The 27,435-nt window shown below is 41.5% G+C and overlaps 1 protein-coding gene and 12 non-coding genes across 13 annotated transcripts; all 13 read left to right on the top strand.

Moving 5' to 3' along the window:
• The first annotated feature begins 10,511 nt into the window (after nt 1–10,511).
• Nucleotides 10,512–10,583, top strand: TRNAM-CAU (transfer RNA methionine (anticodon CAU)). The gene has a single exon. It is a non-coding gene; the product is annotated as a tRNA-Met (tRNA).
• Nucleotides 10,584–11,055: 472 nt separating this feature from the next.
• TRNAM-CAU (transfer RNA methionine (anticodon CAU)) lies at nt 11,056–11,127 on the top strand. Its single transcript has one exon. It is a non-coding gene; the product is annotated as a tRNA-Met (tRNA).
• Nucleotides 11,128–12,963: 1,836 nt separating this feature from the next.
• TRNAM-CAU (transfer RNA methionine (anticodon CAU)) lies at nt 12,964–13,035 on the top strand. Its single transcript has one exon. It is a non-coding gene; the product is annotated as a tRNA-Met (tRNA).
• A 609-nt stretch (nt 13,036–13,644) lies between these two features.
• On the top strand, nt 13,645–13,716 carry TRNAM-CAU (transfer RNA methionine (anticodon CAU)). The gene has a single exon. It is a non-coding gene; the product is annotated as a tRNA-Met (tRNA).
• Nucleotides 13,717–14,460: 744 nt separating this feature from the next.
• Nucleotides 14,461–14,532, top strand: TRNAM-CAU (transfer RNA methionine (anticodon CAU)). The gene has a single exon. It is a non-coding gene; the product is annotated as a tRNA-Met (tRNA).
• A 1,016-nt stretch (nt 14,533–15,548) lies between these two features.
• Nucleotides 15,549–15,620, top strand: TRNAM-CAU (transfer RNA methionine (anticodon CAU)). Its single transcript has one exon. It is a non-coding gene; the product is annotated as a tRNA-Met (tRNA).
• A 1,424-nt stretch (nt 15,621–17,044) lies between these two features.
• Nucleotides 17,045–17,116, top strand: TRNAM-CAU (transfer RNA methionine (anticodon CAU)). Its single transcript has one exon. It is a non-coding gene; the product is annotated as a tRNA-Met (tRNA).
• Nucleotides 17,117–18,132: 1,016 nt separating this feature from the next.
• Nucleotides 18,133–18,204, top strand: TRNAM-CAU (transfer RNA methionine (anticodon CAU)). Its single transcript has one exon. It is a non-coding gene; the product is annotated as a tRNA-Met (tRNA).
• An 881-nt stretch (nt 18,205–19,085) lies between these two features.
• Nucleotides 19,086–19,157, top strand: TRNAM-CAU (transfer RNA methionine (anticodon CAU)). Its single transcript has one exon. It is a non-coding gene; the product is annotated as a tRNA-Met (tRNA).
• A 2,104-nt stretch (nt 19,158–21,261) lies between these two features.
• On the top strand, nt 21,262–21,333 carry TRNAM-CAU (transfer RNA methionine (anticodon CAU)). The gene has a single exon. It is a non-coding gene; the product is annotated as a tRNA-Met (tRNA).
• A 201-nt stretch (nt 21,334–21,534) lies between these two features.
• Nucleotides 21,535–21,606, top strand: TRNAM-CAU (transfer RNA methionine (anticodon CAU)). The gene has a single exon. It is a non-coding gene; the product is annotated as a tRNA-Met (tRNA).
• A 474-nt stretch (nt 21,607–22,080) lies between these two features.
• Nucleotides 22,081–22,152, top strand: TRNAM-CAU (transfer RNA methionine (anticodon CAU)). The gene has a single exon. It is a non-coding gene; the product is annotated as a tRNA-Met (tRNA).
• A 3,152-nt stretch (nt 22,153–25,304) lies between these two features.
• On the top strand, nt 25,305–26,222 carry LOC149622643 (uncharacterized). Its single transcript, XM_089853571.1, has one exon. It carries the CDS (start codon nt 25,305–25,307, stop codon nt 26,220–26,222), a length of 918 nt encoding a protein of 305 aa, XP_089709697.1.
• The last annotated feature ends 1,213 nt before the right edge of the window (nt 26,223–27,435 follow it).

Raw genomic sequence — 27,435 nt, forward strand, 5'->3', positions numbered from 1 at the left:
AATCAAAACACGCGACCATGACTACTACACTGGAAAATATAGAGGGGGTGCATGTCAAAGCTGCAATTTGAAATTAAAAGCACCCAAATTCATTCCAGTCTTGATGCACAATCTCACAGGTAATTTAAATAGTCATGTCTAATTAGACTTGATTATTAACTATCAATCACCGGATATGTACGATGCACATCTAATTATGCAGCAAATTGCGGTGATTCGTAACAAAAGGACTGACTTTATAGCAACCAATAGTGAGACATACATTTCATTCTCGCTGGGAAATCTGCGCTTCGTTGATAGTATCCGATTCCTGCCTGCATCCCTCGAATGGCTGGTTTCAAATGTTGCGAAAGGAGGATCAGAGAAATTTCCGCTCCTAAACGCAGTTTTCAATCCGACCGAAGTCAAGTTACTCCTTCGGAAAGGTGTATACCCATATAGCCCAGAACTTTTAGGGTTTGACCTAGAACATTTGAACATAAAGATGAAAATTGGCACATGTGTTCTTTTTGACCCAACAAAAATATACTAAAAGTCCCCTCCTGTAGAGTGCGAGCTTTCGCCGCCATCTTGGAAAATGGCCGCCATGAATTACAGCTACAATGTATTCCACGTTCTTCTTCAAAAATTATGAAAACTGGTACCCATTATGAATGGAACCACATGAACATCATGGCCAAATTTTACAGCTCTGTGTTCAATAGTTTGGTCGCCATGTTGGAAAATGGCCGCCGTTAATGTTAGGTACAGTATATTTCACCATGTTGTTGGAAAATTATGAAAATTGATAGGCATTACAATCAGAGCTGTGTAAACCTCATAGTAAAATATTGAAGCCATTAATCAGATAGTTTGGCCGCCATGTTGGAAAATGGCCGCCATCAATGTCATATAGAAACAGTATATGGTTCAAAAATTATGAAAATTGGTAATAATTATGTTGAAGACCGTCTTATCATCATACTTGAATATTGAAGACGTGCTCGTGATAGCTTGGGCGTCATTTTTGAAAATGACTGCTGGAAATGCTAAATATAATTCAAATATTTAAATCTTTTTGAAATTCCTTTTTTGAATAGATGATTTTCATTAACGTAATAAACAACAAAAAAGGGATATTCGAAGTCGAAATTATCGACGCCATCTTTAAAAATGGCCACATGAAAATCATTGCCCTAAATTCTGAAAGGAAGAAAAGTTATTCTAAGCTGTTTTTCTCAACATGTTGGTTAGAGAATATGATTTCATATGGGGTTTATACATTCTAGTGTTGTTAAAGATTAGAATTTAGACAAATCTCTAGCATTTCATACATATTCATCGTCATCCTGAAGATTTTTATAATAATTGCATGTCAGAACCCTTGATTAGGCGCTAAACCTAGCCGGGGGCCTTATCAGCGCCCCTCCCCATCATATTCCAAATTGAACCTGCGGAACCGCCGTCATGACACACGGGCTCGGCCAGTGGGACCGACAAACGCCACCTGAAAAGGTGACAGAAGCTGGACACTGTCAGCGGCGAGCCCAGTCAGGAGGTGGTCGATGACAGGGAAGGATTAAGGCAGCAGAACACTCGAGGGGACGGGGGAGTTCTCTCCAAGCACAACAGTGCCATACGGCCCAAACAAATAGTGTATCCGCGACACCAAGAGGGTTGCCAATAGCGGGGGCAAGCCAAGGCAACACCTGAGCGGGGGCGAAGCGGCCCAGCAAAACCTTCACTGAATGGGGCAAGGAACGGTCTGAACCAAGGGCGAACCCAAGGAACTCCCGAACCGTCACGCTGAACTCGGACCCCTCCGCCACGACAAGTCCTTTGAATTAAAAAGGTTAAGAGAACCTTTCTTTCATTTACGTGCTGTAATTGGGTGTGGTTATGATAAGGCGTGGTTTAAAGTAATGACAGATAATCAACATCTTACAAATTTGTTGCGCTTTTTTAATGACCATATTCCATCTAGGGAAGCCATGGCTGATGCCGAAGAGAGATTTCTTTTCGTTTTTTATAGGGTGATAATTGACGCTTCACGCTTCAACTATGTAGATATTACACGTATAATGGAACCGTTGCCACATATACTGTCAAGTCCTCATTTGATCTCGCTAAGCTTCATCCAACAACCGACACCGCAAAACCACATTTTTCCAAGCGTATCTTCAAGCCCAAAATAGCTAGGAAACGATTTAATCCCATTCACACCATTCTCCTTCCGGCATCAGATGATTTTGTAACACTCATTATTTGTACCTGCAGTCTGCAGAACATCTTGTATAAAGAACTGTGAATGTCGACGATCTGGTTTAGCTTGCTGGGCAATGTGTGGTCATTTTCAAGGTATTAGCCGTAATAAAAAAATCTTCAGGATGACGAGAAATATGAACGAAAGATGAACGAAATATTAAAAATGTGTCTCAAATCTAATCCTTAACGACACTAGAATGTATATACCCCATATAAAACGGTTTTTCCTAACTAAAATCCGAGTAATATGGCTTTCCTTTTCATTTTTCGAGATTTTAGGATAGTAATATTTCAGGGACCAATTTTGAAGATAAGTCGATAATTTAGACTCGAAAATAGTTATTTTTATGGCGTTTTATACGTTCATGAAAATCATCAACTCAATAAAAAAATATCGAAAAAATTTATATATCGGTAATATATTTGGCACTTGGAGCGGTCATTTTCGAAGATGGCGCCCAAACTATCAGTAGCACGTCTTCAATATTCAAGTATGATGTTTAGACCAGCGCTTCTCAAACTTTTTAACCTTGCGGACCGGTTTTTTTTTTCCATTATGTATACCAGCCGCATGTCCGCGGACCGGTGCCGGACATCACTCGGCGGTGATTATATAACTTCCTTTTGTAGTACCGGTGCCAAAAGTTACTCGTTTCGCACTAGCAAAGGAAAAGAAGTCAAGAAAATTAAAGGGTTGACGTTAAATCGAGAAAATCTTGAAAAACTTGACTTTGAAACCTTTGAAAGTGTGGCGATGAATCCGGAAAAGGAAGTTACAGTCAATGTTCCTTTTAATTTTAAACGGGACAAATACAAGCTGCAGCTAGAGGCCGTTAAAATCACCAAGAAATTCCGCCAAACCTCGAATAAGAGATTGTTGAACGCCGATTTGACAACCAGTCGACCCTACGGTTTCAAAGAGGCAACACCCGCTTCAACATCTCTTTCGCATGAATTACGAGGCTAGGCGAAGACATACTTTTGAGGGCTTGTGGGAATCTTGCGTTCCTATCGAAGCCCTGGCCAATGACGGTTTCTATCTTGCAGATGTAGAAACACAGACGACGCGCTGCGCCTTTTGCGGCATTGCCCTGTACCAGTGGCGTTGCACGGACCATCCATCGAGGGAACATCGGAAGCACAGTCCATCGTGTCCGATGGTTTCCAAAAAGCCGTGCAACAACAAACCACTGCGTCAGGGGTTTCCCGACTTCCCGACCAGCGAGGGCGAAGATGTTTGCGAGCCTCTAATCCAAACATGCCCAGCCACCAACAACGAGCGGTCGGGAAACGAAAAAGTGCGCGTGCGCATAAATCCGTCGTGTTTTCTACTGTAGTGCATGTCTACATCCTACCCTTCGAGTCTCGCGGGAACTTTGACCTCATCAACGACCAACGCTTTCGACAACGGATTACGGAGTTTGAAAAAAATTTTTAAAAAACAATTAATTAATATAGATTTTTTTTAGGGTAAAAGGGTTTTGTTTATATTGATTTTTAATGCTGTTTAAATATGTAAGGGTTTTTTTGGGGTTTTTGGGTTTATAGTGTTTTAATGTTTTGATTATTAATGTTTTTTAAATATATATCTATGTTTTTAATATAAATAACATGTGAACAATAATAAAATGTTTATTATTTAAAATGAATCCAACCGAGTCAGTCTCGCATTCTTTAAAGTTCCAAACACCCGCTCAATTTCTAATCGTGGGGCCAACGCAAGCGGGGAAGAGTTTTCTTTTAAGTAACTTATTGCAAAATCATCAGCTTATGTTTGACCCACCGCATAAAAAGGTTATTTATTGCTACGCGGCCTGGCAGCCAAACTACGAAAAATTGAAACAATTGATTCCGGGAATTCAATTTATTCCAGGCTTGCCAACGGCCGATCCAGATTTTTGGGAGACGCATCGCGATTCCTACTTGATACTAGACGATTTAGCTAGCCAATTATTTAAGCAAGCTCATATTGCCGATTTAGTTTGCGTGACGTCGCATCATTTAGGGTATACGGTCATTATTATTACGCAACAACTGTTTCCAAAGGGTAGCCAATCGCGGATAATTTCTCAAAACTCTTCCTATTTTATAATAATGAAAAATCCTCGAGATGTTGCCTCTATTAGGTATCTAGCCCAACAAATAAGCCCAGATAACCCGAAGCGTATTACAGAGGCGTACAGACTAGCCACTAGAGAACCCTATAGATATTTGTTAATTGATTTAAAACAAGAAACTCCGGAAAATTTACGATTAAGATCGCGAGTTCTACCTCACGAGGCGCCTATGTATGTGTATGTCGATTAAATTTAATTGTCATTTGAATAATGGCCCCACGCGTTAAACGTCGATCAGGAAAACGCTCCCGACTCGTCGTAGCCCGTCCCTCAGCCAAGTTTGCCAAATTTGTCCCTTATTTACAGAGTTTGCGTCAAACTAGCTGTAAACAACGGCGAACCCTCTTAAACAATAGTAGCGCGCCTCAATTAAAAAGCATTCAGACAATTTGTAAGAATTTAAAGGGCGGGGGTATTTATTTGAGTAAAGACCGTAAGAAAAAGCTACCAAAGTACAAGAAAATTATTAGACAACTCGGATCAAGTACCTTGTCGCAGAAAAGCAAAAAAAAGCTGTTGTTGCAGCAATCAGGTGGCTTTCTTACGACGTTGCTTGGAGCAATTTTGCCTTCAATTGTCCAAGCCATAGCTGCTAAACTATGAAACAAATGGTGCTTGTACCGGCCACCGCCGTAACTTCAACAGCTGCCCAAGAACATTCGGCCTTGGACCGAGAGATTGATATTTTAAAATCGCCAATGAATGCCTACGATAAATTATATAAATATTTAGACGCTTTTAAGAAATATCTAAGTATCGAGAAACAAATTCCTTTACCTAAATTTGAAGTCGTAACACAGGCAATAGCGACTGCCAGCGTGCCGCCATTACCGGTCACCCCTAAAACGCCGCCGCGAAAAGAACAATTTTCATGGCCGAGCTCTGCCACGTCATCACCGACAAGCACGTCGGGCAGTTCTTTCACTACGCCTAAACGAACCGAGCCTCGACAAAGGGTTTTTAAAAGCGAAACGGCTGTTGGGACACCAACACATGAAGATTTTTACCAGCAATATGGACCGACCTATGTTGGCGACCTGGTAAAACGGCAGGCTGAAGTTTTGGCAAATCGTTTGCAAAAAACATTTTTTACGCCGAAAAAAGAGGACGAAACAGAAGGGGCTGTCGGTTATGCAAATCTGGACGACGCTTTTCAAGAAGAAATCGCCGATGAACAAGAGAATCTAGCGGAAGTTGAAGCGGACAATTTAACGGACTTGGAAAACCTGTTTGAGACGGCCTCCGCTAAACAGAAGAACAAGAAAAAACAGAAAAAACCTCGGAAAAAGAAAGACGAACTTCAAAATCTCGGCCCAGTAGTTCCATCTAACGAACGAAGGCCTCGACACCATAAATGGCGTGATATTGATTAATAAAAAAATGTAATATTAAGACAAATAAAAAATTGTTTTATTGTGAACAATATCTGTGTACATGTTTTTTTAAATGTAAAGATAAATATAATAAAGCAACATAGTCGTTAAGTTTAAGGTTATTAGCGTAAATAGCGTCTAATATCGTCTTTCTAGCCACGCCCTGGCAGCGGAGTGCTAGGTACAGACTACAATGCAGACCGCACAGTTGAAAAAATGGATGTTGAATTTGTTGTTTATTGTAAACAACTCGTTTCCCGTATCGTTTTAAATTAACTTTATAGTATCGCGGTGAATTTCCGTACGTGCAAAACATTTCTACGGTATTGTTATTAACAAAGATTCCTATCCAATGTTCTCCGGCCTCTCCAGCTAGCGACCCATAAGCGGCCGGATTAGCCACGTCGTAATAAATTTTTCTAATTTTAGCGTCCATGTCTTAACAAGTATAAATAACGACCAAATAGTTTCCCAATAAACAACTTTATTTAATACACACAAAGGTATTTTATAAAAACAATATCAGTTAAACAAATACGATATATCAGTACATTTATCTTAATAGCCATAAATCAAGGCATTCTTTAAATCGGCAAAACTGTTGACAAAATAAGCGTAAATATCCTCTTGATCCTCGATCCAGCCATGGTCGGTCTCAAATTGATGCAAAATTTTCTCTCGATCCAACTGAGGCAGCGCTTCGTGCAAATTACGTTCGACTCGATCACTGAAATTTGTGTCAAATTCCGAGCAGCTTTGAGAGTGGCATATTTGTTTTCGACACTCGACGTTGGCGCAAGTGGAAGTGACGTCAAACAAAGTGGTAGTGAGCTCGTTTAAAATTAATTCGCGCATGCGACAGACAGCTATCCCTTTAGCCTTGAGATCCTCGTCAATCAACGGCTTTAAATCGATCAATGTCTGCCATCCTGTTTTGTTCAGGCTGAATCCTTCGCTGGGATCCGGAGCTGGTATTTTAGGGGGATCCGGAGCCGGTATTTTAGGGTGATCCGGAGCTGGTATTTTAGGGGGATCCGGAGCCGGTATTTTAGGGGGATCCGGAGCTGGTATTTTGGGGGGTCCGGAGCTGGAAGCTTGGGTGGCTGCGGTTTTGGCTTTGGCTTTGGTAACTCGGGCTTAGGTGGTTTGGGCTTTGGATAGTAGGGTTTCGGTAAGTCAGGTTTAGGTGGGTTTTGTTTTGGAGTTGTTTGTTTTGGAATAGTTATTTTGGGTGGAGGGGTTATTTTAGCTGGCTGTGGTTGTACAAGTACTACGGGTTCAGTCGTAGCAATAGGTATCGGAAGAAAAGGCGTAGTTCGTGCTAAAATAGGTATAGATGGCGGTACAGGCCTATATTCCGGCTGAGGCTTTTTTGTTATCGGCGGAACTTCGTGGCTTGTTTTACGTTTAATGGCGGCCTTGGGAATGTACTTGTAATCAAATTTTTTTTAAAACTATCTCCAACATTATCAATTTCGATTTCCACGTAATTGTTAGTGTAATTTAAACTTATATTTTTAGCATGCTTTGATACAGGATATTTGGATATATAGGGAAAATCTTCGTAATTATTCTCCTTAAATTCAAATAATGTGGTCAAAGGGGAATCAGCTGGTATTTTGAACCGTATGTTTTCCTTTCCTAAAACTTGCAGGTAAACGGGAAAGTTTGTATCTAACTGTTTTCCCAGGGCCCCGTCTTTATATTTATTCACTAATTTAAAAGATGATTTGCCTTTTAAATACGGATGACTGTTTACAACATCATTTAACAGCTCGACAAAATTTTGAGGCAGTTCGTACTCTTTGGTCTTAACATAACGATTGACTGGTATCTCTATTTTTTGATATTCAACAGGCTCTCGAATAGCCGCATATTTGTCACTATTTGGATCATTTACGACCTGAATTTCAAACTTGTTAAACTCTTCGCTTATATTCACCCAATGATTTGGAAATATGATTTCTGCCAACCCAACTTCATAATCACTAGTCAAGTTCAAAGGTTGATGCAAATAATTTTTAAAACTTGATTGGGTATTGTTTGGGTATATATCTAGACACGTATTAGACGCTAAAGTTAAAAAAAAGTCGTCATTCATGACTAACGCCTGTTTATCAACTAACCCTAACTTCTTAAACTAACCTTATTTTATACATAAAAAGATCGTCCATAGCTCGGTGGACTGGCCGGGATTTGAACTCACCACCTTTTGGGTATCACATTAGTAAACCCTGCCTTTACCCATTGAGCTATGGACGATCTTACAAAACACGCCATTTATTTTTTATCAAGAACTTTAAAAATTCTTAAACTTTTAAAGTCGTTACCCTTGAAAAATCTACGTAGTTAGGTAATTGACCTTACCCCGATTCCAATAAAAAAAGACAACGCCCTGACTAGTTCGAGCCGGTTTTCAACTTGTTTGATGCAGTTATTATATAAGACACGCGGCTTTAATAGTACGTTAAAGGGTGTGGTCGGTAAAAAATACTTTTTCATCTTAAAAGCATTGCCTCGAGACCTCTTTTAATATTAAATTTGCCCTTCGTATTTTAGGATATAAGCCCCGTGTTTCGAAAAGAAAGTTATCAGTTGCCTGACTACGCTCTACTCTAAAACTATTCAGTACCAGTACGAAGATGTCTTTTTCCACCGATCGTGGACTTAAGCAGCTTATGCTGTGTGAAGATCATGGACTTACGCTGTGTGAGAAGAGACCAAATTCGTTTTTTCCATTCGTCTCTTCTCGGGCATAGCTTGAGAAGAGACCAAATTCGATTCATGGGCTAGATTTACGTAATGCTTTCGGGGATACGTACGCTCTAGCCAACTTAAAAAGTTGCCACAGCCATCAGAATGCACGAGCAAAGCTTGTTGGTTGTGGTTCATGAATCGAATTTCACTGCGATAGTCATTTGCGTCCATACAACGGACTATCGCAATGTAGGAGAAGTCCTGGGGCCCCCAACCAGACCTGAACAAGAAGACCAGGCCACACAGTGGCTCGGATGTAACTTCCTTCGGGAGGTAAAGGGTCAACGAAGAATTTTATAGGACATGGCCCGTACAAGCCCACAAGCCCTGCCACTGCATAAGGTTCTGCGTACCCTGCACCAGTTGGAGCACGTTCTCTTCAGTGAGGCCTTGACTTCGATATCCTTCTCAAACTTAACAGCTGTTCGCTCGATCAACGTGGGTTCGATTCGGAGCCGAAATGCCCAAGATTTTCTTGAGTTAATGGAGGCATGTACTTCAAAATGTGTTTTTTCTAACGCTCCGCAACTACCGTGTTTCTCGGTTATTAAAATTCATCCGTCAACGTTTATCCTGCGCCTCGCCACTCCAGGCCACCAGAGTGCCTGAAAAAAGCTGGTAGCCGACGCCCCGCTAGAGTAAATGCCACGTTGATGTCGTGAAATTGTTAATAAAACGCGTCGCTAATTTCGATTTAAAGAGAGGCTTTCAGTTAAGATTTCGACTAAAATATCAAGTTTTGAAAATCAAAATGTCATTTTGAACAAAGAGCTTTTTACACTAAAGATAAGAACAATTACCTTCAAAATTACGATTTAAAGAGTGGTTTTCATTAGCGGTAAAAGTGGCGGTAAATATTTTTGGTTTTTAATTTAGAATTCAGTATGTAACACGGTTTTTTATGTGGGAACAAGCCACAACTCAAAGAAAAGAAGTATGAACCTTCTTAATGGCAAACAATGGCAATATCTTTGTTTATATTTATATTCTTGTTATTCTCTATTTTATTGTATATATTATTTGGTATTTGTTATTAAAAAATCTTTATTTGTATATTTGTCTTTGTTTCTCAGACATGGGCTTATGGCGGGAAATTCAAACAGGGATCTGGCGAAATAACACAAGTCTGGCTTGATCCATTAAAAGGATCATAAAGGAGGCAAAGCATGCTGGAAGGCAGGGTATGTCAGATAAGATAAAATAGGCTAATCTTGGTTTGGAAGTTTGGTTTGAGTTTGGTAGATGATGGTCTGTCGGCCATCTTGGGGTGGCGGCCATCTTGGATGTCTGCGAATCTGTATAGCTATCACTACTAGTTTGTTCATACAATGATCATGTAAGCAGAGTGGCGCAGTGGAAGCGTGCTGGGCCCATAACCCAGATGTCCGTGGATCGAAACTACGCTCTGCTAAATTTATGCAAAATATCACTTGCTATTTTGATATATGTTAGTTTGTTCATAGAATGATCATGTAAGCAGAGTGGCGCAGTGGAAGCCTGCTGGGCCCATAACCCAGATGTCCGTGGATCGAAACTACGCTCTGCTAAATTTATGCAAAATATCACTTGCTATTTTTTAAATATGATAGTTTGTTCATACAATGATCATGTAAGCAGAGTGGCGCAGTGGAAGCGTGCTGGGCCCATAACCCAGATGTCCGTGGATCGAAACTACGCTCTGCTAAATTTATGCAAAATATCACTAGCTACTTTGATATATGTTTGTTTGTTCATACAATGATCATGTAAGCAGAGTGGCGCAGTGGAAGCGTGCTGGGCCCATAACCCAGATGTCCGTGGATCGAAACTACGCTCTGCTAAATTTATGCAAAATATCACTAGCTATTTTGATATATGTTTGTTTGTTCATACAATGATCATGTAAGCAGAGTGGCGCAGTGGAACCGTGCTGGGCCCATAACCCAGAGGTCCGTGGATCGAATCCACGCTTTGATACATTAATGCTAAATAGCACTTGCTATTTTGATATATGTTAGTTTGTTCATACAATTATCTTGTAAGCAGAGTGGCGCAGTGGAAGCGTGCTGGGCCCATAACCCAGAGGTCCGTGGATCGAATCCACGCTCTGCTAAATTAATGAAAAATAGCACTTGCTATTTTTTATAAATGATAGTTTGTTCATACAATGATAATGTAACAGAGTGGCGCAGTGGAAGCCTGCTGGGCCCATAGCCCAGATATCCGTGGATTGAAACTACGCTCTGCTAAATTTATGCAAAATATCACTAGCTATTTTGATATATGTTTGTTTGTTCATACAATGATCATGTAAGCAGAGTGGCGCAGTGGAAGCGTGCTGGGCCCATAACCCAGATGTCCGTGGATCGAAACTACGCTTTGGTAAATTTATGCAAAATATCACTTGCTATTTTGATATATGTTTGTTTGTTCATACAATGATCATGTAAGCAGAGTGGCGCAGTGGAACCGTGCTGGGCCCATAACCCAGAGGTCCGTGGATCGAATCCACGCTTTAATACATTAATGCAAAATAGCACTTGCTATTTTGATATATGTTAGTTTGTTCATACAATTATCTTGTAAGCAGAGTGGCGCAGTGGAAGCGTGCTGGGCCCATAACCCAGAGGTCCGTGGATCGAATCCACGCTCTGCTAAATTAATGAAAAATAGCACTTGCTATTTTTTATAAATGATAGTTTGTTCATACAATGATAATGTAAACAGAGTGGCGCAGTGGAAGCCTGCTGGGCCCATAGCCCAGATGTCCGTGGATTGAAACTACGCTCTGCTAAATTTATGCAAAATATCACTTGCTATTTTGATATATGTTAGTTTGTTCATACAATTATCATGTAAGCAGAGCGGTGCAGTGGAACCGTGCTTGGCCCATAACCCAGAGTTCCGTGGATCGAATTCACGCTCTGATAAATTAATGCAAAATATCACTTGCTATTTTGATATATGTTAGTTTGTTCATACAATTATCATGTAAGCAGAGTGGCGCAGTGGAAGCGTGCTGGGCCCATAACCCAGAGGTCCGTGGATCGAAACCACGCTCTGCTAAATTAATGCAAAATAGCACTTGCTATTTTGATATATGTTAGTTTGTTCATACAATTATCATGTAAGCAGAGTGGCGCAGTGGAAGCGTGCTGGGCCCATAACCCAGAGGTCCGTGGATGGAAACCACGCTCTGCTAAATTAATGAAAAATAGCACTTGCTATTTTTTATAAATGATAGTTTGTTCATACAATGATAATGTAAACAGAGTGGCGCAGTGGAAGCCTGCTGGGCCCATAGCCCAGATGTCCGTGGATTGAAACTACGCTCTGCTAAATTTATGCAAAATATCACTAGCTATTTTGATATATGTTTGTTTGTTCATACAATGATCATGTAAGCAGAGTGGCGCAGTGGAAGCGTGCTGGGCCCATAACCCAGAGGTCCGTGGATCGAAACCACGCTCTGCTAAATTTATGCAAAATATCACTTGCTATTTTTTAAATATGATAGTTTGTTCATACAATGATCATGTAAGCAGAGTGGCGCAGTGGAAGCCTGCTGGGCCCATAACCCAGAGGTCCGTGGATCAAATCCACGCTCTGCTAAATTAATGAAAAATAGCACTTGCTATTTTTTATAAATGATAGTTTGTTCATCAAATGATAATGTAAACAGAGTGGCGCAGTGGAAGCCTGCTGGGCCCATAGCCCAGATGTCCGTGGATTGAAACTACGCTCTGCTAAATTTATGCAAAATATCACTTGCTATTTTGATATATGTTAGTTTGTTCATACAATTATCATGTAAGCAGAGTGGTGCAGTGGAACCGTGCTGGGCCCATAACCCAGAGGTCTGTGGATCGAATCCACGCTCTGAGAAATTAATGCAAAATATCACTTGCTATTTTGATATATGTTAGTTTGTTCATACAATTATCATGTAAGCAGAGTGGCGCAGTGGAACCGTGCTGGGCCCATAACCCAGAGTTCTGTGGATCGAATCCACGCTCTGATAAATTAATGCAAAATATCACTTGCTATTTTGATATATGTTAGTTTGTTCATACAATTATCATGTAAGCAGAGTGGCGCAGTGGAAGCGTGCTGGGCCCATAACCCAGAGGTCCGTGGATCGAAACCACGCTCTGCTAAATTAATGCAAAATAGCACTTGCTATTTTGATATATGTAAGTTTGTTCATACAATTATCATGTAAGCAGAGTGGCGCAGGGGAAGCGTGCTGGGCCCATAACCCAGAGCTCCGTGGATCGAAACCACGCTCTGCTAAATTAATGCAAAATAGTACTTGCTATTTTGATATATGTTAGTTTGTTCATACAATTATCATGTAAGCAGAGTGGCGCAGTGGAACCGTGCTGGGCCCATAACCCAGAGGTCCGTGGATCGAATCCACGCTTTAATACATTAATGCAAAATAGCACTTGCTATTTTGATATATGTTAGTTTGTTCATACAATTATCTTGTAAGCAGAGTGGCGCAGTGGAAGCGTGCTGGGCCCATAACCCAGAGGTCCGTGGATCAAATCCACGCTCTGCTAAATTAATGAAAAATAGCACTTGCTATTTTTTATAAATGATAGTTTGTTCATACAATGATAATGTAAACAGAGTGGCGCAGTGGAAGCCTGCTGGGCCCATAGCCCAGATGTCAGTGGATTGAAACTACGCTCTGCTAAATGTATGCAAAATATCACTTGCTATTTTGATATATGTTAGTTTGTTCATACAATTATCATGTAAGCAGAGTGGTGCAGTGGAACCGTGCTGGGCCCATAACCCAGAGGTCCGTGGATCGAAACCACGCTCTGCTAAATTAATGCAAAATAGCACTTGCTATTTTGATATATGTAAGTTTGTTCATACAATTATCATGTAAGCAGAGTGGCGCAGGGGAAGCGTGCTGGGCCCATAACCCAGAGCTCCGTGGATCGAAACCACGCTCTGCTAAATTAATGCAAAATAGTACTTGCTATTTTGATATATGTTAGTTTGTTCATACAATTATCATGTAAGCAGAGTGGCGCAGTGGAACCGTGCTGGGCCCATAACCCAGAGGTCCGTGGATCGAATCCACGCTTTAATACATTAATGCAAAATAGCACTTGCTATTTTGATATATGTTAGTTTGTTCATACAATTATCTTGTAAGCAGAGTGGCGCAGTGGAAGCGTGCTGGGCCCATAACCCAGAGGTCCGTGGATCAAATCCACGCTCTGCTAAATTAATGAAAAATAGCACTTGCTATTTTTTATAAATGATAGTTTGTTCATACAATGATAATGTAAACAGAGTGGCGCAGTGGAAGCCTGCTGGGCCCATAGCCCAGATGTCAGTGGATTGAAACTACGCTCTGCTAAATGTATGCAAAATATCACTTGCTATTTTGATATATGTTAGTTTGTTCATACAATTATCATGTAAGCAGAGTGGTGCAGTGGAACCGTGCTGGGCCCATAACCTAGAGTTCCGTGGATCGAATCCACGCTCTGATAAATTAATGCAAAATATCACTTGCTATTTTGATATATGTTAGTTTGTTCATACAATTATCATGTAAGCAGAGTGGCGCAGTGGAAGCGTGCTGGGCCCATAACCCAGAGGTCCGTGGATCGAAACCACGCTCTGCTAAATTAATGCAAAATAGCACTTGCTATTTTGATATATGTTAGTTTGTTCATACAATTATCATGTAAGCAGAGTGGCGCAGTGGAAGCGTGCTGGGCCCATAACCCAGAGGTCCGTGGATGGAAACCACGCTCTGCTAAATTAATGCAAAATGGCACTTGCTATTTTATATATGTTAGTTTGTTCATACAATGATCATGTAAGCAGAGTGGCGCAGTGGAAGCTTGCTAGGCCCATAACCCAGAGGTCCGTGGATCGAATTCACGCTCTGCTAAATTAATGCAAAATAGCACTTGCTATTTTGATATATGTTAGTTTGTTCATACAATTATCATGTAAGCAGAGTGGCGCAGTGGAAGCGTGCTGGGCCCATAACCCAGAGGTCCGTGGATCGAATCCACGCTCTGCTAAATTAATGAAAAATAGCACTTGCTATTTTTTATAAATGATAGTTTGTTCATACAATGATAATGTAAACAGAGTGGCGCAGTGGAAGCCTGCTGGGCCCATAGGCCAGATGTCCGTGGATTGAAACTACGCTCTGCTAAATTTATGCAAAATATCACTAGCTATTTTGATATATGTTTGTTTGTTCATACAATGATCATGTAAGCAGAGTGGCGCAGTGGAAGCGTGCTGGGCCCATAACCCAGAGGTCCGTGGATCGAAACCACGCTCTGCTAAATTTATGCAAAATATCACTTGCTATTTTGATATATGTTAGTTTGTTCATTTAATTATCATGTAAGCAGAGTGGCGCAGTGGAAGCGTGCTGGGCCCATAACCCAGAGCTCCGTGGATCGAAACTACGCTCTGCTAAATTAATGCAAAATAGCACTTGCTATTTTGATATATGTTAGTTTGTTCATACAATTATCATGTAAGCAGAGTGGCGCAGTGGAAGCGTGCTGGGCCCATAGCCCAGAGGTCCGTGGATGGAAACCACGCTCTGCTAAATTAATGCAAAATGGCACTTGCTATTTTATATATGTTAGTTTGTTCATACAATGATCATGTAAGCAGAGTGGCGCAGTGGAAGCTTGCTGGGCCCATAACCCAGAGGTCCGTGGATCGAATTCACGCTCTGCTAAATTAATGCAAAATAGCACTTGCTATTTTGATATATGTTAGTTTGTTCATACAATTATCATGTAAGCAGAGTGGCGCAGTGGAAGCGTGCTGGGCCCATAACCCAGATGTCCGTGGATCGAAAATACGCTTTGGTAAATTTATGCAAAATATCACTTGCTATTTTGATATATGTTTGTTTGTTCATACAATGATCATGTAAGCAGAGTGGCGCAGTGGAACCGTGCTGGGCCCATAACCCAGAGGTCCGTGGATCGAATCCACGCTTTAATACATTAATGCAAAATAGCACTTGCTATTTTGATATATGTTAGTATGTTCATACAATTATCTTGTAAGCAGAGTGGCGCAGTGGAAGCGTGCTGGGCCCATAACCCAGAGGTCCGTGGATCAAATCCACGCTCTGCTAAATTAATGAAAAATAGCACTTGCTATTTTTTATAAATGATAGTTTGTTCATACAATGATAATGTAAAAAGAGTGGCGCAGTGGAAGCCTGCTGGGCCCATAGCCCAGATGTCCGTGGATTGAAACTACGCTCTGCTAAATTTATGCAAAATATCACTTGCTATTTTGATATATGTTAGTTTGTTCATACAATTATCATGTAAGCAGAGTGGTGCAGTGGAACCGTGCTGGGCCCATAACCCAGAGTTCCGTGGATCGAATCCACGCTCTGATAAATTAATGCAAAATATCACTTGCTATTTTGATATATGTTAGTTTGTTCATACAATTATCATGTAAGCAGAGTGGCGCAGTGGAAGCGTGCTGGGCCCATAACCCAGAGGTCTGTGGATCGAAACCACGCTCTGCTAAATTAATGCAAAATAGCACTTGCTATTTTGATATATGTTAGTTTGTTCATACAATTATCATGTAAGCAGAGTGGCGCAGTGGAAGCGTGCTGGGCCCATAACCCAGAGGTCCGTGGATGGAAACCACGCTCTGCTAAATTAATGCAAAATGGCACTTGCTATTTTATATATGTTAGTTTGTTCATACAATGATCATGTAAGCAGAGTGGCGCAGTGGAAGCTTGCTAGGCCCATAACCCAGAGGTCCGTGGATCGAATTCACGCTCTGCTAAATTAATGCAAAATAGCACTTGCTATTTTGATATATGTTAGTTTGTTCATACAATGATCATGTAAGCAGAGTGGCGCAGTGGAAGCTTGCTAGGCCCATAACCCAGAGGTCCGTGGATCGAATCCACGCTCTGCTAAATTAATGAAAAATAGCACTTGCTATTTTTTATAAATGATAGTTTGTTCATACAATGATAATGTAAACAGAGTGGCGCAGTGGAAGCCTGCTGGGCCCATAGCCCAGATGTCCGTGGATTGAAACTACGCTCTGCTAAATTTATGCAAAATATCACTTGCTATTTTGATATATGTTAGTTTGTTCATACAATTATCTTGTAAGCAGAGTGGCGCAGTGGAAGCGTGCTGGGCCCATAACCCAGAGGTCCGTGGATCGAAACCACGCTCTGCTAAATTAATGCAAAATAGCACTTGCTATTTTGATATATGTTAGTTTGTTCATACAATTATCATGTAAGCAGAGTGGCGCAGTGGAAGCGTGCTGGGCCCATAACCCAGAGGTCCGTGGATGGAAACCACGCTCTGCTAAATTAATGCAAAATGGCACTTGCTATTTTATATATGTTAGTTTGTTCATACAATGATCATGTAAGCAGAGTGGCGCAGTGGAAGCTTGCTAGGCCCATAACCCAGAGGTCCGTGGATCGAATTCACGCTCTAGTAAATTAATGCAAAATAGCACTTGCTATTTTGATATATGTTAGTTTGTTCATACAATTATCATGTAAGCAGAGTGGCGCAGTGGAAGCGTGCTGGGCCCATAACCCAGAGGTCCGTGGATCGAATCCACGCTCTGCTAAATTAATGAAAAATAGCACTTGCTATTTTTTATAAATGATAGTTTGTTCATACAATGATAATGTAAACAGAGTGGCGCAGTGGAAGCCTGCTGGGCCCATAGCCCAGATGTCCGTGGATTGAAACTACGCTCTGCTAAATTTATGCAAAATATCACTAGCTATTTTGATATATGTTTGTTTGTTCATACAATGATCATGTAAGCAGAGTGGCGCAGTGGAAGCGTGCTGGGCCCATAACCCAGAGGTCCGTGGATCGAAACCACGCTCTGCTAAATTTATGCAAAATATCACTTGCTATTTTGATATATGTTAGTTTGTTCATACAATTATCATGTAAGCAGAGTGGCGCAGTGGAAGCGTGCTGGGCCCATAACCCAGAGCTCCGTGGATCGAAACCACGCTCTGCTAAATTAATGCAAAATAGCACTTGCTATTTTGATATATGTTAGTTTGTTCATACAATTATCATGTAAGCAGAGTGGCGCAGTGGAAGCGTGCTGGGCCCATAACCCAGAGGTCCGTGGATGGAAACCACGCTCTGCTAAATTAATGCAAAATGGCACTTGCTATTTTATATATGTTAGTTTGTTCATACAATGATCATGTAAGCAGAGTGGCGCAGTGGAAGCTTGCTGGGCCCATAACCCAGAGGTCCGTGGATCGAATTCACGCTCTGCTAAATTAATGCAAAATAGCACTTGCTATTTTGATATATGTTAGTTTGTTCATACAATTATCATGTAAGCAGAGTGGCGCAGTGGAAGCGTGCTGGGCCCATAACCCAGATGTCCGTGGATCGAAACTACGCTTTGGTAAATTTATGCAAAATATCACTTGCTATTTTGATATATGTTTGTTTGTTCATACAATGATCATGTAAGCAGAGTGGCGCAGTGGAACCGTGCTGGGCCCATAACCCAGAGGTCCGTGGATCGAATCCACGCTTTAATACATTAATGCAAAATAGCACTTGCTATTTTGATATATGTTAGTTTGTTCATACAACTATCTTGTAAGCAGAGTGGCGCAGTGGAAGCGTGCTGGGCCCATAACCCAGAGGTCCGTGGATCAAATCCACGCTCTGCTAAATTAATGAAAAATAGCACTTGCTATTTTTTATAAATGATAGTTTGTTCATACAATGATAATGTAAAAAGAGTGGCGCAGTGGAAGCCTGCTGGGCCCATAGCCCAGATGTCCGTGGATTGAAACTACGCTCTGCTAAATTTATGCAAAATATCACTTGCTATTTTGATATATGTTAGTTTGTTCATACAATTATCATGTAAGCAGAGTGGCGCAGTGGAAGCGTGCTGGGCCCATAACCCAGAGGTCCGTGGATCGAAACCACGCTCTGCTAAATTAATGCAAAATAGCACTTGCTATTTTGATATATGTTAGTTTGTTCATACAATTATCATGTAAGCAGAGTGGCGCAGTGGAAGCGTGCTGGGCCCATAACCCAGAGGTCCGTGGATGGAAACCACGCCCTGCTAAATTAATGCAAAATGGCACTTGCTATTTTATATATGTTAGTTTGTTCATACAATGATCATGTAAGCAGAGTGGCGCAGTGGAAGCTTGCTAGGCCCATAACCCAGAGGTCCGTGGATCGAATTCACGCTCTGCTAAGTTAATGCAAAATAGCACTTGCTATTTTGATATATGTTAGTTTGTTCATACAATGATCATGTAAGCAGAGTGGCGCAGTGGAAGCTTGCTAGGCCCATAACCCAGAGGTCCGTGGATCGAATCCACGCTCTGCTAAATTAATGAAAAATAGCACTTGCTATTTTTTATAAATGATAGTTTGTTCATACAATGATAATGTAAACAGAGTGGCGCAGTGGAAGCCTGCTGGGCCCATAGCCCAGATGTCCGTGGATTGAAACTACGCTCTGCTAAATTTATGCAAAATATCACTTGCTATTTTGATATATGTTAGTTTGTTCATACAATTATCTTGTAAGCAGAGTGGCGCAGTGGAAGCGTGCTGGGCCCATAACCCAGAGGTCCGTGGATCGAATCCACGCTCTGCTAAATTAATGAAAAATAGCACTTGCTATTTTTTATAAATGATAGTTTGTTCATACAATGATAATGTAAACAGAGTGGCGCAGTGGAAGCCTGCTGGGCCCATAGCCCAGATCTCCGTGGATTGAAACTACGCTCTGCTAAATTTATGCAAAATATCACTAGCTATTTTGATATATGTTTGTTTGTTCATACAATGATCATGTAAGCAGAGTGGCGCAGTGGAAGCGTGCTGGGCCCATAACCCAGAGGTCCGTGGATCGAAACCACGCTCTGCTAAATTTATGCAAAATATCACTTGCTATTTTGATATATGTTAGTTTGTTCATACAATTATCATGTAAGCAGAGTGGCGCAGTGGAACCGTGCTGGGCCCATAACCCAGAGTTCCGTGGATCGAATCCACGCTCTGATAAATTAATGCAAAATATCACTTGCTATTTTGATATATGTTAGTTTGTTCATACAATTATCATGTAAGCAGAGTGGCGCAGTGGAAGCGTGCTGGGCCCATAACCCAGCGGTCCGTGGATCGAAACCACGCTCTGCTAAATTAATGCAAAATAGCACTTGCTATTTTGATATATGTTAGTTTGTTCATACAATTATCTTGTAAGCAGAGTGGCGCAGTGGAAGCGTGCTGGGCCCATAACCCAGAGCTCCGTGGATCGAAACCACGCTCTGCTAAATTAATGCAAAATAGCACTTGCTATTTTGATATATGTTAGTTTGTTCATACAATTATCATGTAAGCAGAGTGGCGCAGTGGAAGCGTGCTGGGCCCATAACCCAGAGTTCCGTGGATGGAAACCACGCTCTGCTAAATTAATGCAAAATGGCACTTGCTATTTTATATATGTTAGTTTGTTCATACAATGATCATGTAAGCAGAGTGGCGCAGTGGAAGCTTGCTGGGCCCATAACCCAGAGGTCCGTGGATCGAATTCACGCTCTGCTAAATTAATGCAAAATAGCACTTGCTATTTTGATATATGTTAGTTTGTTCATACAATTATCATGTAAGCAGAGTGGCGCAGTGGAAGCGTGCTGGGCCCATAACCCAGAGGTGCGTGGATCGAATCCACGCTCTGCTAAATTAATGAAAAATAGCACTTGCTATTTTTTATAAATGATAGTTTGTTCATACAATGATAATGTAAACAGAGTGGCGCAGTCGAAGCCTGCTGGGCCCATAGCCCAGATGTCCGTGGATTGAAACTACGCTCTGCTAAATTAATGCAAAATAGCACTTGCTATTTTGATATATGTTTGTTTGTTCATACAATGATCATGTAAGCAGAGTGGCGCAGTGGAAGCGTGCTGGGCCCATAACCCAGAGGTCCGTGGATCGAAACCACGCTCTGCTAAATTTATGCAAAATATCACTTGCTATTTTGATATATGTTAGTTTGTTCATACAATTATCATGTAAGCAGAGTGGCGCAGTGGAACCGTGCTGGGCCCATAACCCAGAGTTCCGTGGATCGAATCCACGCTCTGATAAATTAATGCAAAATATCACTTGCTATTTTGATATATGTTAGTTTGTTCATACAATTATCATGTAAGCAGAGTGGCGCAGTGGAAGCGTGCTGGGCCCATAACCCAGAGGTCCGTGGATCGAAACCACGCTCTGCTAAATTAATGCAAAATAGCACTTGCTATTTTGATATATGTTAGTTTGTTCATACAATTATCTTGTAAGCAGAGTGGCGCAGTGGAAGCGTGCTGGGCCCATAACCCAGAGCTCCGTGGATCGAAACCACGCTCTGCTAAATTAATGCAAAATAGCACTTGCTATTTTGATATATGTTAGTTTGTTCATACAATTATCATGTAAGCAGAGTGGCGCAGTGGAAGCGTGCTGGGCCCATAACCTAGAGTTCCGTGGATGGAAACCACGCTCTGCTAAATTAATGCAAAATGGCACTTGCTATTTTATATATGTTAGTTTGTTCATACAATGACCATGTAAGCAGAGTGGCGCAGTGGAAGCTTGCTGGGCCCATAACCCAGAGGTCCGTGGATCGAATTCACGCTCTGCTAAATTAATGCAAAATAGCACTTGCTATTTTGATATATGTTAGTTTGTTCATACAATTATCATGTAAGCAGAGTGGCGCAGTGGAAGCGTGCTGGGCCCATAACCCAGAGGTCCGTGGATCGAATCCACGCTCTGCTAAATTAATGAAAAATAGCACTTGCTATTTTTTATAAATGATAGTTTGTTCATACAATGATAATGTAAACAGAGTGGCGCAGTGGAAGCCTGCTGGGCCCATAGCCCAGATGTCCGTGGATTGAAACTACGCTCTGCTAAATTTATGCAAAATATCACTTGCTATTTTTATATATGTTAGTTTGTTCATACAATTATCTTGTGAGCAGAGTGGCGCAGTGGAAGCGTGCTGGGCCCATAACCCAGAGGTCCGTGGATCGAATCCACGCTCTGCTAAATTAATGAAAAATAGCACTTGCTATTTTTTATAAATGATAGTTTGTTCATACAATGATAATGTAAACAGAGTGGCGCAGTGGAAGCCTGCTGGGCCCATAGCCCAGATGTCCGTGGATTGAAACTACGCTCTGCTAAATTTATGCAAAATATCACTTGCTATTTTTTAAATATGATAGTTTGTTCATACAATGATCATGTAAGCAGAGTGGCGCAGTGGAAGCGTGCTGGGCCCATAACCCAGATGTCCGTGGATCGAAACTACGCTTTGGTAAATTTATGCAAAACATCACTTGCTATTTTGATATATGTTTGTTTGTTCATACAATGATCATGTAAGCAGAGTGGCGAAGCGGAACCGTGCTGGGCCCATAACCCAGAGGTCCGTGGATCGAATCCACGCTTTAATACATTAATGCAAAATAGCACTTGCTATTTTGATATATGTTAGTTTGTTCATACAATTATCTTGTAAGCAGAGTGGCGCAGTGGAAGCGTGCTGGGCCCATAACCCAGAGGTCCGTGGATCGAATCCACGCTCTGCTAAATTAATGAAAAATAGCACTTGCTATTTTTTATAAATGATAGTTTGTTCATACAATGATAATGTAAACAGAGTGGCGCAGTGGAAGCCTGCTGGGCCCATAGCCCAGATGTCCGTGGATTGAAACTACGCTCTGCTAAATTTATGCAAAATATCACTTGCTATTTTGATATATGTTAGTTTGTTCATACAATTATCATGTAAGCAGAGTGGTGCAGTGGAACCGTGCTGGGCCCATAACCCAGAGGTCCGTGGATGGAAACCACGCTCTGCTCAATTAATGCAAAATGGCACTTGCTATTTTATATATGTTAGTTTGTTCATACAATGATAATGTAAGCAGAGTGGCGCAGTGGAAGCGTGCTGGGCCCATAACCCAGAGGTCCGTGGATGGAAACCACGCTCTGCTAAATTAATGCAAAATGGCACTTGCTATTTTATATATGTTAGTTTGTTCATACAATGATCATGTAAGGAGAGTGGCGCAGTGTAACAGTGCTGGGCCCATAACCCATAGGTCCGTGGATCGAAACCACGCTCTGCTAAATTAATGCAAAATAGCACTTGCTATTTTGATATATGTTAGTTTGTTCATACAATGATCATGTAAGCAGAGTGGCGCAGTGGAAGCCTTCTGGGCCCATAACCCAGATGTCCGTGGATCAAAACCACGCTCTGCTAAATTAATGCAAAATAGCACTTGCTATTTTATATACGTTAGTTTGTTCACACAATGATCATGTAAGGAGAGTGGCGCAGTGGAACCGTGCTGGGCCCATAACCCATAGGTCCGTGGATCGAAACCACGCTCTGCTAAATTAATGCAAAATAGCACTTGCTATTTTGATATATGTTAGTTTGTTCATACAATGATCATGTAAGCAGAGTGGCGCAGTGGAAGCCTTCTGGGCCCATAACCCAGATGTCCGTGGATCAAAACCACGCTCTGCTAAATTAATGCAAAATAGCACTTGCTATTTTATATATGTTAGTTTGTTCACACAATGATCATGTAAGCAGAGTGGCACAGTGGAACCGTGCTGGGCCCATAACCCATAGGTCCGTGGATCGAATCCACGCTCTGATAAATTAATGCAAAATATCACTTGCTATTTTGATATATGTTAGTTTGTTCATACAATTATCATGTAAGCAGAGTGGCGCAGTGGAAGCGTGCTGGACCCATAACCCAGACGTCCGTGGATCGAAACCACGCTCTGCTAAATTAACTAAAAATAGCACTTGCTATTTTTTAAATATGATAGTTTGTTCATACAATGATAATGTAAGCAGAGTGGCGCAGTGGAAGCTTGCTGGACCCATAACCCAGAGGTCCGTGGATCGAATTCACGCTCTGCTAAATTAATGCAAAATAGCACTTGCTATTTTGATATATGTTAGTTTGTTCATACAATGATCATGTAAGCAGAGTGGCGCAGTGGACGCGTGCTGGGCCCATAACCCAGACGTCCGTGGATCGAAACCACGCTCTGCTAAATTAACTAAAAATAGCACTTGCTATTTTTTAAATATGATAGTTTGTTCATACAATGATAATGTAAGCAGAGTGGCGCAGTGGAAGCGTGTTGGGCCCATAACCCAGAGGTCCGTGGATCGAAACCACGCTCTGCTAAATTAATGCAAAATGGCACTTGCTATTTTATATATGTTAGTTTGTTCATACAATGATTATGTAAGCAGAGTGGCGCAGTGGAAGCGTGCTGGGCCCATAACCCAGAGGTCCGTGGATCGAAACCACGCTCTGCTAAATTAATGCAAAATAGCACTTGCTATTTTGATATATGTTAGTTTGTTCATACAATGATCATGTAAGCAGAGTGGCGCAGTGGAAGCCTGTTGGGCCCATAACGCAGATGTCCGTGGATCGAAACTACGCTCTGCTAAATTTATGCAAAATATCACTTGCTATTTTGATATATGTTAGTTTGTTCATACAGTGATCATGTAAGCAGAGTGGCGCAGTGGAAGCCTGTTGGGCCCATAACCCAGATGTCTGTGGATCGAAACTACGCTCTGCTAAATTTATGCAAAATATCACTTGCTATTTTGATATATGTTAGTTTGTTCATACAATTATCATGTAAGCAGAGTGGCGCAGTGGAAGCGTGCTGGACCCATAACCCAGACGTCCGTGGATCGAAACCACGCTCTGCTAAATTAACTAAAAATAGCACTTGCTATTTTTTAAATATGATAGTTTGTTCATACAATGATAATGTAAGCAGAGTGGCGCAGTGGAAGCGTGCTGGGCCCATAACCCAGAGGTCCGTGGATCGAAACCACGCTCTGCTAAATTAATGCAAAATGGCACTTGCTATTTTATATATGTTAGTTTGTTCGTACAATGATCATGTAAGCAGAGTGGCGCAGTGGAAGCTTGCTGGGCCCATAACCCAGAGGTCCGTGGATCGAATTCACGCTCTGCTAAATTAATGCAAAATAGCACTTGCTATTTTGATATATGTTAGTTTGTTCATACAATGATCATGTAAGCAGAGTGGCGCAGTGGAAGCTTGCTGGGCCCATAACCCAGAGGTCCGTGGATCGAATTCGCGCTCTGCTAAATTAATGCAAAATAGCACTTGCTATTTTGATATATGTTAGTTTGTTCATACAATTATCATGTAAGCAGAGTGGCGCAGTGGAAGCGTGCTGGGCCCATAACCCAGAGGTCCGTGGATGGAAACCACGCTCTGCTAAATTAATGCAAAATGGCACTTGCTATTTTATATATGTTAGTTTGTTCATACAATGATCATGTAAGGAGAGTGGCGCAGTGGAACCGTGCTGGGCCCATAACCCATAGGTCCGTGGATCGAAACCACGCTCTGCTAAATTAATGCAAAATAGCACTTGCTATTTTGATATATGTTAGTTTGTTCATACTGTGGCGAGATAAAAAACTGTGTAATTTTAAATTAGAAGTTCAAATGTTTTTTTATGTAAAAAATTAACTCCTAGCATTTTACTTTTTTAACTTGTATATATATAGCATAACAAAAGATAATAAAGTTTAGTTGATTCGTGACGCTAACATGTTTTTCTGTCTCTCCGACTTACGTACCCACAATTGGTGACCCGGATAGTTTATTTTTTTTTTTACACAAGCCTAAAGCAATACACGGAGAACGATATGCAAGGGAACGACGACGACGACGAGGAAACTTCTCTAACTGAACAAATTAAGTACCTAACCGAGAAACTTAATCAAGTGATATCTACTAAGGACTTCAACAACGAGGAGAAGCCCGAAAGCCATGAAATTTCGCGTCTCTCAGTCAAGCTTCCTCTATTTTGGAAAGACAATCCTGACCTCTGGTTCTCCACAATAGAATCCCAATTCCGAATTAGCAGAATCACTACTGAACAAACAAGATTCGACTACGTATTACAATCCCTGGACCAAACTATCATTCCTTATGTCGCTGACATCGTCAAGGTGCCTCCGGAAAATCCTTACACAGCATTAAAGGCACGAATAATCTCTTCATTCTGCGATACGGACGAAAAAAGGCTACGCAAACTACTAAGCGGAATGCAAATCGGCGACCAGAAGCCTTCACTCTTCCTGCAAACGATGCGCCTTCAAGCTGGTTCACAAGCCAATGATGCTATACTAAAATCACTGTTCATGGACCAACTTCCTGAGCAAGTCCGAGGTATATTAGTCATGAGCAACGAAAGTAACCTAGACAAGATTGCCGCCCAAGCTGACAAGATCGTCGAGACCATCCGCCCAACCACAATATCAGCTATTACTGCAAATAACCCAGAGGCCGACGATCCACCATCTGTTCGGCGCCTTGCTCAACAAATCGAGGAATTGAACCAAAAGTTTGATTCATTCACCAGAGGTCGTGCTCAGTATCGTGACAGGGATCGTCGTGGCAGAGGGCAAAACCGCTCACAATCTAGAGGCCGTACTTTCAATCCAAGAGGGAAGCTCTGTTTTTACCACTTCCGATTTGGGGAAAAAGCAAACAAATGTCAAGATCCTTGCGCATGGCTTCGGAACCAATCCCCACACAAGCGAATGGACCCGGAAAACTAGCAGGCCGATCGGATATGGCGACGACCGATTTCAATGGCCGGAATTCACATCGCCTTTTCATATACGACAAAACCTCGAAACGTAATTACTTAATCGACACCGGCGCTGACATATCAGTCATTCCACCCACCAAACAAGAGCGACACAATTCGAAATGCCATTTCAAGATATTTGCTGCAAACGGGACACAAATAAATACCTACGGAACCAAAATTCTTCATCTTGACCTGGGACTTAGAAGAAATTTCAAATGGACATTCGTCATCGCAGATATCCGCAAACCAATCATAGGAGCAGATTTTATATCTACTTTCCACCTATTACCTGACCTAAAAACGAGGAAATTAGTGGACAGTAAAACGTTACTGTCAGCTTACTGCAAAGTTATCCGCCATCCTGCAACCAACATAACCACTATTTTCGGAACTACAGAATTTCATAAAATTCTCGCTGAATTTCCCGAGATCGTTCGCCCATCCGGACCGTTACAAGAGCCAAAGCACAACGTCTTTCATCATATTGAGACTACCGGACCTCCAGTGGTGGAACGTGTCCGAAACCTCGACCCGAAGAGACTCGCTATAGCCAAGAAAGAATTCCAATCCATGGCAGAACAAGGCATCTGTCGACCATCTAAAAGCAACTTCGCCAGCCCACTCCACATGCAACCCAAAGGGAACGGAAACTGGCGGCCTTGTGGTGATTACCGTGCATTGAACCGACGGACTCGTCCAGATCGATATCCATTGGCATTATTGAGCAACTTTACAGCGAATTTCGCAGGCTGTAAAATTTTCTCGAAATTTGACCTGGTAAAAGCTTTCCATCAGATACCGGTACACCCACCTGACGTGCATAAAACTGCTGTTATTACTCCATTTGGACTCTGGGAATTTCTGCGTATGCCGTTCGGTCTGTGTAATTCAGCACAGACATTCCAACGATTTATGGATGAAGTTTGCAGAAGCTTGGATTTCGTATTTGTTTACGTGGATGACGTGGTCGTAGCTTCACCTGATCGAGAGACTCACAAGAAACATCTTCGATCTCTATTTCAGCGATTCAAAGAATATGGCATCCTTATTCATCCATCAAAGTCGCAACTTGGAGTAGAAGAACTCGAATTCCTTGGATATCTCGTAAATTCAAAAGGGATTTCACCACTACCGAGCAAGGTTAAAGCCATCGTCGACTACCCGAAACCCATAACTAT

This window comes from Phalangium opilio, unplaced genomic scaffold, assembly GCF_054372755.1.
Source record: "Phalangium opilio isolate 3A_F unplaced genomic scaffold, DU_Popi_V2 ptg000194l_1, whole genome shotgun sequence".
NCBI classification, from domain to species: Eukaryota; Metazoa; Arthropoda; class Arachnida; order Opiliones; family Phalangiidae; genus Phalangium; species Phalangium opilio.

Excerpts from the sequence above, each read along its gene's own strand:
- LOC149622643 (XM_089853571.1), top strand. The coding sequence starts at position 25,305 with ATGCAAGGGAACGACGACGACGACGAGGAAACTTCTCTAACTGAACAA.